The sequence below is a fragment of the Carcharhinus amblyrhynchos genome, chromosome 19 (assembly GCF_965287045.1).
Source record: "Carcharhinus amblyrhynchos chromosome 19, sCarAmb.v2.hapA, whole genome shotgun sequence".
NCBI classification, from domain to species: Eukaryota; Metazoa; Chordata; class Chondrichthyes; order Carcharhiniformes; family Carcharhinidae; genus Carcharhinus; species Carcharhinus amblyrhynchos.
In genome coordinates, this window is record NC_137342.1 from 32,021,566 (window position 1) to 32,033,622 (window position 12,057).

Genomic DNA, 12,057 nt, shown 5'->3' on the forward strand with positions numbered 1-12,057 from the left:
ATGCCGGAGTTGAGGGGGTTGAGTTATGAGGAGAGGCTGAATAAACTAGGCTTGTACTCGTTAGAGTTTAGAAGAATGAGGGGAGATCTCATTGAGACGTATAAGATGATGAATGGGATGGATAGGATAGAGGTGGAAAGACTCTTCCCGCTCAGAAAGGACAGTAGGACTAGGGGACACAGCCTCAAGGTAAAGGGGGGGCGGTTTAGAACGGAGTTGAGGAGGAACTTCTTCACTCAAAGGGTGGTGAATCTCTGGAATTCTCTGCCTGTTGAAGTGGTGGAGGCTACCTCACTAAATATTTTTAAGACGCGGGTTGATGGGTTTCTGATAAGAGAGGGGATTAAGGGTTATGGGGAGAGGGCGGGAATGTGGAACTGAGCCACGACAGGTCAGCCATGATCTTATTGAATGGAGGGGCAGGCTCGAAGGGCCGGATGGCCTACTCTTGCTCCTATTTCTTATGTTCTTATGTTCTAAGGTGTAGAGAAAGATCAACTTAATGCAAGGTAAGTCCATTCAAAAGTCTGACAGCAGCAGGGAAGAAGCTGTTCTTGAGTCAATTAGTATGTGACCTCAGACTTTTGTATCTTTTTCCCCACAGAAGGTGGAAGAGAGAATGTCAGGGGTGCGCGGTGTCCTTAATTATGCTGGCTGCTTTGCTGAGGCAGTGGAAAGTGTAGACAGAGCCAATAGATGGGTGGCTGGTTTGCATGATGGTTTGGGCTACATTCGCAACCTTTTGTAGTTCCTCGCGGTCTTGTGCAAAACAGAAAGCGTATCAAGCTGTGATACAACCAGAAAGAATGCTTTCTTTGGTGCATTTGTAAAAGTTGGTAGAGTTGCAGCTGACATGCCAAATTTCCTTTGTTGTCTGAAAAAGTAGAGGCGTTAGTGGGCTTCTTAACTACAGTATCAGCATGGGGGGACCAGGACAGGTTGTTGGTAAACTGGACACCTAAAATCTTGAAGCTCTCGACGATTTCTACATTGTCCCTGTTGATGTAGACAGGAGCATGTTCTCCTTTACATTTCCTGAAGTCGATGACAATCTCCTTCATCTTGTTGACATTGAGGGAGACATTATTGTTGCCGCACCAGTTCACCAGATTCTCTATCTCATTCCTGTACTTTGTCTTGTCATTGTTTGAGATCCGACCCATAACGGTGGTGTTGTCAGTAAACTTGAAAATTGAATTGGAGGGGAATTTGGCCACACAGTCAAAGGTATGTAAGGAGTATAGTAGGGGGCTGAGAACACAGCCTTCTGGGGCACCGGTGTTGAGGATGACTGTGGAGGAGATGTTGTTGCCTTTCCTTATTGATTGTCATCTGTGAGTTAGGAAGTTCAGGATCCAGTTGCAGAGGGAGGTGCCATGATCCAGGCCATGGAGTTTGGAGATGAGTTTCGTGGGATTAATCGTGTTGAAGGCTGAGCTATAATCAATAAATAGGAGTCTGACATAGGTGTCCTTGTTATTTTAGTGTTTCAGGGTTGAGTGGAGGGCCAGACGGCTTCAACTGGATCATAATGGAGAAAATGGGGCCCATGTCTTAACAGGTCCAAGTGCAGTATAAACACCTGGACCATCTCAGGAGTAGGGTGCCGTTGTCAGTGAAGGCCTCATTACTAGCCAAGGGGACAACCACTGCCTCTTTTGAGCTATGACTGGAAGTTGATACTGACTGGAAGTTGGCCCCCTGCCTAAGGAGGATGTGGATTCTGCAATGGAACCAGAAGAGACTGGCACCCCCACTGAAGTGAGGCCTCAAGAAGAACCAGCATTAGGGTGCTTCCCTTCGGAATTTAAGGTCTCCAATCCGTTTTCCAGCCCTAGATCCAATCCTGCCCCCAAGCAATGCCAAGCTGATCACTAAGTGGCAAAGACCCCCAGTGATTTATTTTTTGATTTGATGTGGTGATGTGTGTGAAGAAGCAGACTTGAGGGGAGAGGGATAGCATGTTGGCCATGGAGGATTGTCAACAGATATCCCGCTGGGTCCTGTAGAATATGAGCTCCCCTATTAGGTGAATGGAGGCTCGCTCAACAGGAAGGAAACAGCATTGGGGATGGAGTGGGGGGGGGAAATGTTGTTTAAAACCACTGGCTTTACTCAGGCAGGCAACTGAAAGACCCAGGGCTGAACTGCACTCTGTAGCTGCTGAATTGCATTGCAAACACACTGTAAAGGGGGTGATTGGTGACAGAAGACTGGCCTCGGTAAGATTATTATAACCTTTAAAATCAAACCACAACTCTTCATACAAAAGCAATCCTACAACACAAATAAAGCACACCCATGAACAATAGGAATTCAGTGTGCCATGGACTAAAATCAACCCAACTACATAACCTCAGTTGGAGACATATTCAACTGCAGCTTCCTATTGAACCACTACAATAGGACCCCACCATCTGGGGGTCAAATTAAATATATTCCTCTGAGCTCTGACGAAGTGTCATCTGGACTCAAATTCTTGACTCTATTCTCTTCCCACAGACGCTGAGATTTTCCAGCATTTTTTTTATTTCAGATTCCAGCACCCACAGTATTTTGCTTTTATTATAAATATATTCCTGGTGGTTTCATCACAGGATTTGTCCAACTGTTCATCCTTGTGACACATTGCTCCTGCTCATTGGAAAGACTGATATCCAATTAGCTGATGCTTCCCTGTCAACCTAACACCCATTTTTACCCCTTTTTCAATATTTTTATAACTGGTAAAGCGTAATGGTCAAAGAAAATTTTAGAAACCTATCTTTTATGGCCCCTGTGATTTTTCTCCAGGGTTACACTCAGCAGTAACTTGAAGATTGATTTTTAATTCCTGGAGACTCTCGGCCAAGTCTGGACAGCTGGTGGCCGTCGTCATTTCATACAACAATCCTGACGCCGTCAAGAAATGCGCACGCGTCAAGCAGCCGCTCGCTCTGATCGAGTGCGCACGCGTCATCCTTTGCTTACTTTTGTCGTGTGCGCACGCGTGAAGTGGCTGCGTGTGATCGTGTGTGCACGCGTCAACCAGCTTTGATCGCGTGCGCATCTCGGCTCTGGCCATGCGCGCATGCGTGAGTTTTGGAACGCTGCCCCGTTGTCATGGAGCTGTCGGAGACTGGGGGCCGGGCTGGGAAAGTGAAGCGGTGCTCGGTCCCCGGCCTTCCCTGGGACCGCTTCTCCGCCTGGCTCGAATGCGTGTGTGTGGTTACATTTGATTTGGAGCTGGGGCAAGCGATCGAGGTAAGGGTAGGCCTGACCCCGGGAAGGTTGGTGACCGGTTCTTGGGGATGGAGGAGGGCGGTGGAAATGATGGGTAAGATGATGTGTATTATACCCCTGTAAGGTGTGGAAACTGGTGCTGCTCATGTTTGGCCCTTTCCTCCACTAAATGCTTGATGATCGGAGGATAGCGGACCAGGGTTCAGATGTACCCTGCTGATAACCAGCTCCACTCACCGTGACTTACGTCGACCTCTCTCACCGTTGCCACCATGTTATCAGATTGCTTACTCACGCATCCAGTCCTGACTGCCACAATTTATTCCGTTTTAACATCTGCAAAGAACAGTTTACTAAACAACAATTCATCCAGTTTGACTTGGGAAGACAAGCCGTTGCCCTGCCGCAAGTTCTGTACACTCTCACTATAGTCATTTCCCCGGCATAGTGCAGCCACACTACTTACAATATCGGTTTCCGATTTAATCTGGGCTGTGTGTGTCTCTCTCTCTTTCTCCCCCCCTCATCACAACGGTCACCCAATAACATCAAGCGCCACCCCATTTCAGCCCCGCTAGACTAGACTATTTCCCATCCCCTCAAAATGTTAACAGAACCAAAACTCTGCTACCACTGTTGTATCCCTCGAAGTCCAATTCACCCGCTACCATTGTGCTCATTGAATTACATCAGCTCTTTTCCCCCAAAGTCTCAGGAAATTATCATCCTTGTGTTCAAATTAATTCTGGACTTTGCCCTACCTGGTGCTGCAACATTTTCCAGCAATACAACTTTCAAAGAGCTCTGCATTCTTCAAACTCTGGCCTTTTGTGAATTCTTTCATCCTACGCTTGCTCGCTGTGTACATAGCCTTTGAGGTCCCATGTTCTGTAATCCTATCCTGCTAATACTTATATCTTCCCTTAAGACTCTTAAAAGCCATCTCTTTGGACAAGTATCTCTTCTAATAATTTCTTCTTTAGCTGTTGATTTTTGTTTGCAAATTTTTCATTTTTGCAAATTGTGCGGAGGGTGTGGAGAGTCTGCAGAAGGATCTGGATAGGCTGGGCGAATGGGCCAGGAAATGGCAAATGGAATTTAATGTTGGCAAGTGTGAGGTGGTCCACTTTGGTAGGAATAATGGTAGGAAGGACTATTACTTACGTGGCAAAAAACTGCAGCAGGCGACGGTGCAGAGGGACCTCGGGGTCCTTGTGCATGAGTCGCAAAAATCCAGCTTGCAGGTGCAGCAGGTGGTCAGGAAGGCTAATGGGATGCTGGCCTTCATAGCGAGGGGGATTGAATATAAAAGTAGGGAGGTCTTGCTGCAGCTGTATAGGGCATTGGTGAGGCCGCAGCTGGAGTACTGTGTGCAGTTTTGGGCGCCGCACCTGCGCAAAGATATTTTGGCCTTGGAGGGAGTGCAGAGGAGGTTTACTAGGCTGATACCGGAGTTGAGGGGGTTGAGCTATGAGGAGAGGCTGAATAAACTGGGCTTGTACTCGTTAGAGTTTAGAAGAATGAGGGGAGATCTCATTGAGATGTATAAGATGATGAATGGGATGGATAGGATAGAGGTGGAGAGACTCTTCCTGCTCAAAAAAGACAGTAGGACTAGGGGGCACAGCCTCAAGGTAAAGGGGGGGCGGTTTAGAACGGAGTTGAGGAGGAACTTCGTCACTCAAAGGGTGGTGAATCTCTGGAATTCTCTGCCCGTTGAAGTGGTGGAGGCTGCCTCGCTAAATATTTTTAAGACGCGGGTTGATGGGTTTTTGATAAGAGAGGGGATTAAGGGTTATGGGGAGAGGGCGGGAAAGTGGAACTGAGCCACGACAGATCAGCCATGATCTTATTGAATGGCGGGGCAGGCTCGAAGGGCTAGATGGCCTACTCCTGCTCCTATTTCTTATGTTCTTATGTTTGTTTTCATTTCTGTGGAGGGCCTTAGGATGTTTTACTGTGTTAAGGTGCTGAATAAATGCAAGTTCTTGTTACAAAGTTCCTCCAAAAAGTGAGGAAAAAATGCCAGCAGTTTACGTAATGAGAAAAACCAATCTGGTATAGTTGAGTTAAAGATGTTTCACTAATGGTAAGACTATAGTGCAAATCACCTATTTTACTTATTATTTATTTCTTCATTCAGTAATTCCTAGATCTTAATTTTAAAAAAAACTTTTGATTTTTAAATCCCACCTTCATTTTCGCATGTGACCATCCTCTTTCATTGATGGTTCCTCTGGCCCCCTGTCTTCATTTTGCTATTCTTGTTCAAAACCTGACCTTGTTTAGCCAGTTGTCTTTGTTAGCTTTCAGTTCAAGAATGGATATAATAAGAAACTGTAGACCAGTCAAACATCAGTTGTTGTCAAGCTGTTATAATTAAAATGAGTAAACACTTAGCAATACAAAAATGAATTAAGCCTTGTTGGCTCAGATTTGTGAAAATGAAGTTAGTTTACATATAATGGATGTGTTTAAATTTTCTTTCCCTTTGAAATATCTCATACAAAGTTCATTAAAAGTGCAATTTTTAATTAATTCACAGGATGTAGACATCACCTTTTTATCTCTCAATCCAATATATCTTTTCTCTTTATTAACTCCTGCTGTATTTGATTTAACATTGAATTCATCTACTCTTGAAATTCTTTTAGTCCTTGTGATGTTACTTTCAAAATACTTTGATCTAGTTGGTAGATCAGAAACACTGCCCAGTTGATTCCAGTTCCATTTGCTCAGTTTCCCTCAGTGATGTTTAGCAACTCACCACGATGTTGAAACCGAAACCTAAACCTGTAATGAGAATTTTAATTAGAAGACCTGCCACAACAAATTATGGCCCAATAAAAATGTGTCAATGCCCTACACTCCCTTTCATGCAGTACTGCTATTTGGGTGATGTTGCAATTGACATTTAAAACCTTAAGTTAAAGTTTATTGAACCATTAACTGAAGAATCCATTACTTAGTGTGTTAGGGCCCTGAACCAGAATCTTAAATTACATTAGGAAGCCAGACTCGACCCCAACAATATTTCTATTTTGGCATAAATGTGAGGGTAGATGTTTCACTACAGGAGTAATTCCGCTGACAAATTGGGGATCTTTGACTAAAATGACTAACTTATTTAATTACACAGTTTAACTATAACTTTAACAAGTGAAGCAGCTTAATTATTACCCATTTGAACAATATTTAAATATGAGAAGAAACAACTCTAATTTACTACTGTTTCAGGTACTAATAAGCAGTGCTCTTCTTACAGACTCAAACCACTTTAAATTCAGTTAGCCATAAATATACTTCCTATAAGGGGTGTAGTCAGCCTTGAAGCTTTCACAGAGATTTTGGAAAGAAGGAGCTTGCAAGCCTCTGTCTTTAAAAAAATCCCAGTAAGAACTCACTGTTTTCTCTCTGCTATATACTTAGCTCTTCCCATTAACCATATTATCACATGACCCTGTCAATCAATCCCACCTTTCCATTTCTTCTCAAAAACCGCAGAGATCTTTTTGTAAACTAAAGCCCATTAGCTCTCTCCTAAAGTTAACACTACGTGGTTAAATGAGCAATTATTCTGCTTTCCCAGCATTTGGGTGGTATTCCTTTAGACATACCGACTACTTGCAGAAAAAAACTTGAACTTTAAAACAGTGCTCCTAAACATTTTAAAAAAAAGAATGGGGAATAGGTGGTGTTGATTAATCAAAAATGCCAGTTAACAGAGTTCCATTTACCAATAGAATACAGCGCAATACTTGTAGCATGAACTTGTAACAAGTGCTTAGGAATAGTATTTTTCTTAATTCTCATCTTCAACAGTGCATTAAAACTTAAGTATAAAATAATAGTGTACCGCTATAGGTTCTCGCTAACTTTGCAATTGCATCTAGTTGGCCTTCATATTAGGGGAATATCAGAAATCCTGGTTAGCTGATAACTTTGGTTACCAGAGTGTCGGATAACAGTTTATTTTATGTGCAATGAAGTGGCAGTGCAGGAATGTGTTTATCAAGGTAAGAATAGAATGAAAGTGTTAAATCATCTGTAAAGCATTTTATCCTCAGTATAGCATGATTTATAGAGCCACCTTTCCATCTATGTCATACTTCCAAAAATCATGGGGGGGGGGGTGTGGTTTGTGGGAGCTATGATCTGGTTGGAGTAAAAGGAAAGGCTGTGACTGATGAGACATTGCTGGACTGGGCATATTGAGATTTTGTTAATGGAGTGACTTTCGAAAGTTAAACAGTCCCATCTGCTTTTAGCAGGAGCCTGGTCCAGGGCTTGATCACTATGTTAAAGATCACAGCAGCTCTTAATTTCTCTATTTCCCAAGTAATAGAAAGTAATAATGAGGTTAGTGTGGTTGATGTCTATGTATCGATGTTTGAAGGGCATTTGATTAAAGTTCTACATAATAGCAGCACATGGAATTAAAAAGCAGTGATAACATGGAAATAAAATTGCCAGTCTTCAAGATAATACAGTGCACCTTCCAGTTATTCTTGGATAGTGGTATACCATAGAATCCTGCAGTGCAGAAGGAGGCCATTTGGCCCATCAAGTCTACACTGATCACAATCCCATGTATTTATCATTGCTAGTCTCCCTGTCACTAAGGGGCAATTTAGCATGGCCAATTCACCTAACCCGCACATTTTTGGACTGTGGGAGGAAACCCACGCAGACATGGGGAGAATGTGCAAACTCCATACGGATAGTGACCCTGGCCTGGAATTGAACCAGGTCCCTGGTGCTGTGAGGCAACAGTGTTAACCACTGTGCCACCGTACATCTATAGAAGTAATGTTTTAAAACAAAATATTTTGAGGATAGATGTATTTAATACTTTGAACAAGTAATATTTATCTGTTTTATGAAAATGATCTTCAGCTGCGCTGTTTGTATTGTTTTTGGTCCTCAGCTTGTGTATCCCCGTGATGTGCGACTTACAGAAAAGGAGGTAAGATATTAACTTAGTGGAATTTCCATTCACTGCATTGTACCATTGAATCCCAAGTTACTAGTCAGAACTGCAACCATGATAAATTTGCTGTATAGAATGTGCATAAAACCCCCTACTACTGCTAACTTTCTTGATGCCTGAAAGCTGTAAAATAAGAGTTTCTTGGAAAATGAAAAGATTGTTTGGGCCACATAGAATTCTTCCTTTCTCAGGAATCATCCCAACTTAACATTTTCAGATACATCTTTCAAATACCAGAAATTTCACATTTGTTGGGGTGTTAACCTGAAATCAGTTGAAAGGAAAATCAGGTGGAGTATATAATCAATGGCTCAATCCACGACTCAGTTTAGTCTTGTTGAAATTAAAATGAAACACTCTGTAAAAGTCTAGTTGTCACTTCAACTTGTTTGTACAATGTACTTCAGTGTACTTTGCCAATAAAGTAGTGGTCAACTATTTCACTTCTGAGTCAGAATGTTGTGGGTTGAAGGATGCCATAAGACCTGAGTATATAATTTAGGCTGGTACTTGATTGCATTATTGAGAATGTGTTGAAACATGTGGTCCCATCTTTTGGATGGGACTGTAACCAAGTTCCCCACTGTCAGTTCAGCCAGATGAAAAAGATCCCATTGTATTTTTATGAAAGAAGTTTAGGAAATTTTCCTGACCTGATGTCTTGGCCAGGTATTCTCTCTTAGCCAACACCAGTGGAAGCAAATAATTGATCAGTCCTCTCTGGCCTGTGAGAACTTCCTGTGGGCATATTGACTAATTTTTTTTGCCTGTAAAACAACTGCAGTTCATTTGCTGTGCAGCACTTTGGGATATCCTGAGGACATGAACATGTGACATTTAATTTCACAGCTCTGTAATCTCTTGGAATTCAAACTTCCTTGTCACTCAGAAATCTGTAACACGGAAGGAGGCCACATCCTGCATGTCACTTTTTTTTCTAGAGTAATCCAAGCTAATCCAAATGCTTTGTTCTATTCACAGACGCTCATCTTCTTCAAATATTTTGCCCATGTTTCCCTTAAGTGTCATAATCTTTATGAACACTCCTGAAGTAAAGCGTGCTTCAAAAAGTTTTCTTAACCTAAACCTTACATTTCTCACTGACTGTTCAACTAAAGGAAACCATTCTTTTAAAACCATTCATAATGGAAAAATCTCTGCTATATCCCTTTGTAGCCTTCTTTGCTTTGGTGAAAATATACTTTGCATCTCAAAACCTTTACAATGTAGTCCAATTTAGAAAACAAGGAATCAGGCGGGAAAGAAATGCAAAGCAGACTAAGGAAAGTATATGTCCAAAAGTGCATGGAGTAAGTCAGATTAGGTTGGTGAAGTGCAAACACTTGTTGCCACATGCTATTATGATATAGTGACAATAATGGAAACCTGGCTCAAAACAAAGAGAGGAATGGGAATTTAATATTCCTGGCTGCAATACATTCAGGGGAAATGAGGCATAAAAAAGGAGAGAGTGGGGCAGTAATGCTTAAATATAGTGCACAGCCTTGGAAAGGGATTATGTACTTCAGGGTTCAAATCATGTATTTGGTTAGATGACAACATAACCATCACTGTTCTGCTCCTGAAATGCTTGTATCATTGATCACCCAGTAACAGGAAGGAGATAGGAGAGCAGATCTGTTTTTTAAAAAAAGTCAGAAAGAAAACTATGAAGTGGTAATAATGGGGATTTCAATTATTCTGATATAGGCTGGGGAAAAGAAAATTGTACAAAGGCCAAGGAGGAGCAGAAATTCCAGAAATGTGTGCAAGAGAACAAGGTTAATTTCTGTAGATCATTGGGCTCACCCAATGGGAAATGAGCAGTAGGAGCTTAAAAAATGCACGCTCAACCCGCAGCAGGTTATTGCCGGTTTGGAGCTCAGGACTTGTGCTGCTGCAAGCTGCGGATGCGGTCTTTCCTTTGTGTGTTTCATAAAGCAGTGTGATACCTGAGGACTGGCCCTGGCACGATTATTACTTAAGGCAGTCAACCCTCCCTTTCAGTCGTGACACACACTATACTCTCATTGGTAGCCAGCCTCTCAATTTTCACTCTGTAAATGCATGTTTTCTTATTGCTCCCTTATAATTGGGTGCAAAGGATGAAGTAGATGATATGGGCTGTGTTATGAAGATGTGTGGAAATTTAAGAAATCCAGGTGCTGATGACGTTTAAAAATGGCAACCACTCATGCCAGTGGTTCAATTCTACACTAGGCACATAAGTTGACTCCCGTTTTTGGAATGATCTTTTGAGGCTTCAAGGATCAACTTATATCCATGCACCTTTGGATTGAATTGAAACAAAAAGGAGGCTTATAATAAATGTTAGGTTCATAGTATGGTAGCGTATCAAGCAGAATATATCGAACAGAGGAAGGCTTGACTGAAGTACTATATGAGTGCTTTGCATCAATCTTCACCAGAGAAGAGTTTACTAATGTCACAGTAAAGGAGGAGGTCGTATAGATCTGTCAGAGAATTGTTGTATTGGATAGAACAAAATAGAAGGGAAATCCTTCAAAGGTCACAGTTCTCAAAGTAGAGAAGTCACCCATGCGACCCTGTGTTGTTGATTGAAATGAGAGACTCTGGCCAAAATCTTTTGGTTTCCTTGGAAATAGGAATAATGCCAGAGATCCGGAGGACTGCAAATGTCACACTCCTACACTTATTCAGAAAGGCGTGAGAGGAATAAACCTGATGATTACAGACGAGTAGATATAACATTAATAGTGAGGTCACTTTTGGTGACATTAATCTGGAGAAAAAAATTAATAGCAAATGGATGTTAAATTATGTGAGGACTGACTAACTTGTTGCCTGAGGAGGAGACTTGTAGGAATTCCATTTATACTCTTTCTGTCCTTTTGGACAAGAATAATTTTGTTATTCCAATTCATCCTGTTCATCATATGGCATTCTTTTCATTTCCTTCCCATAGTTTGAAGGTGTCTTTCCATCTTATCAATCTATCAAGTGTTTTGATTTAGCTTTGAGCTGCAACCGTATTGACTGTTTTTGTAGCTTTACCTTATCCGTCGATGCTCTACGGGGTGTATTCTCTCATTTATCAATGTAGCCACCCTTTTGTCTTTTTAATCTTTCGTATCTCTTTCTAAATGGACTTTGTGTATTTTACATTCCTGTCCAATCTACAGCCAGATTTCTGTTAATTTTCTAAACCTATATTTCCCTGCCACATAATTGCTTCTAGTTTTATCTGCAATTCTAAGTTTGAATTCTTCCAAAAATTGAAATAACCATAGGTATGACTTTCATCCTTTGTGAATGTGAACATGCTGCAAACTTTCGGGGAACTATTGGGAGAAAAATGGAATATTAAAGAAATTGGAGATTTTCATGTTTTTCAGGATACAGTAAATATTTCATTAATCCTAAACCTTTAGGAAGTCATTTTAATTTCATTTTGTGTAGTAGGTATGTTTAACTGTCAAGGAGACTTTCTAATCTGTTAAAACAAATATATTACTTTAAAAACCTTGAGTTTAAAATTTGCCTCATTACGGTCCCAGTCACTTTCACTAACTTCAGGTTGTTTTTCCTCTCTGCTTTTGTTTTTCTTCATTTTCAGAAAACCAGCATCTGCTACCTGTCTTTTCCAGATTCCTACTCGGGTAAGAAATCCCTTCAAATGAGGCAGACTTTTTCCCCTGTTGATCTTTGTAGTAAGCTGTACATATGCACATCATTATATTCCACCCAGAAACATCTTTAATTGTCTGCTTTTTACTGCTTATTGCTATTATCTTTTCAGAAGTCCTTGAATTTTTTAGTTTGGGATGAATGCAGGAGACTATAAATTAGTGCAAGGAGGGCTT

General features: G+C 41.4%; 1 protein-coding gene across 3 annotated transcripts in view; it reads left to right on the plus strand.

The window, feature by feature from the left end:
• The first annotated feature begins 3,075 nt into the window (after window positions 1–3,075).
• Window positions 3,076–12,057, plus strand: part of dennd6b (DENN/MADD domain containing 6B) — a 78,255-nt gene continuing 69,273 nt past the window's right edge. For all 3 annotated transcript variants that reach the window (XR_013888981.1, XM_080207506.1, XM_080207507.1), the window contains exons 1-3: window positions 3,076–3,243; window positions 8,150–8,188; window positions 11,811–11,853. Coding sequence is in view for 2 of the 3 variants with exons in the window: in XM_080207506.1 (XP_080063632.1) it covers window positions 3,103–3,243; window positions 8,150–8,188; window positions 11,811–11,853 (223 nt within the window). In the remaining variant the exon portion in view is untranslated. The remainder of the gene's footprint in view (window positions 3,244–8,149; window positions 8,189–11,810; window positions 11,854–12,057) is intronic.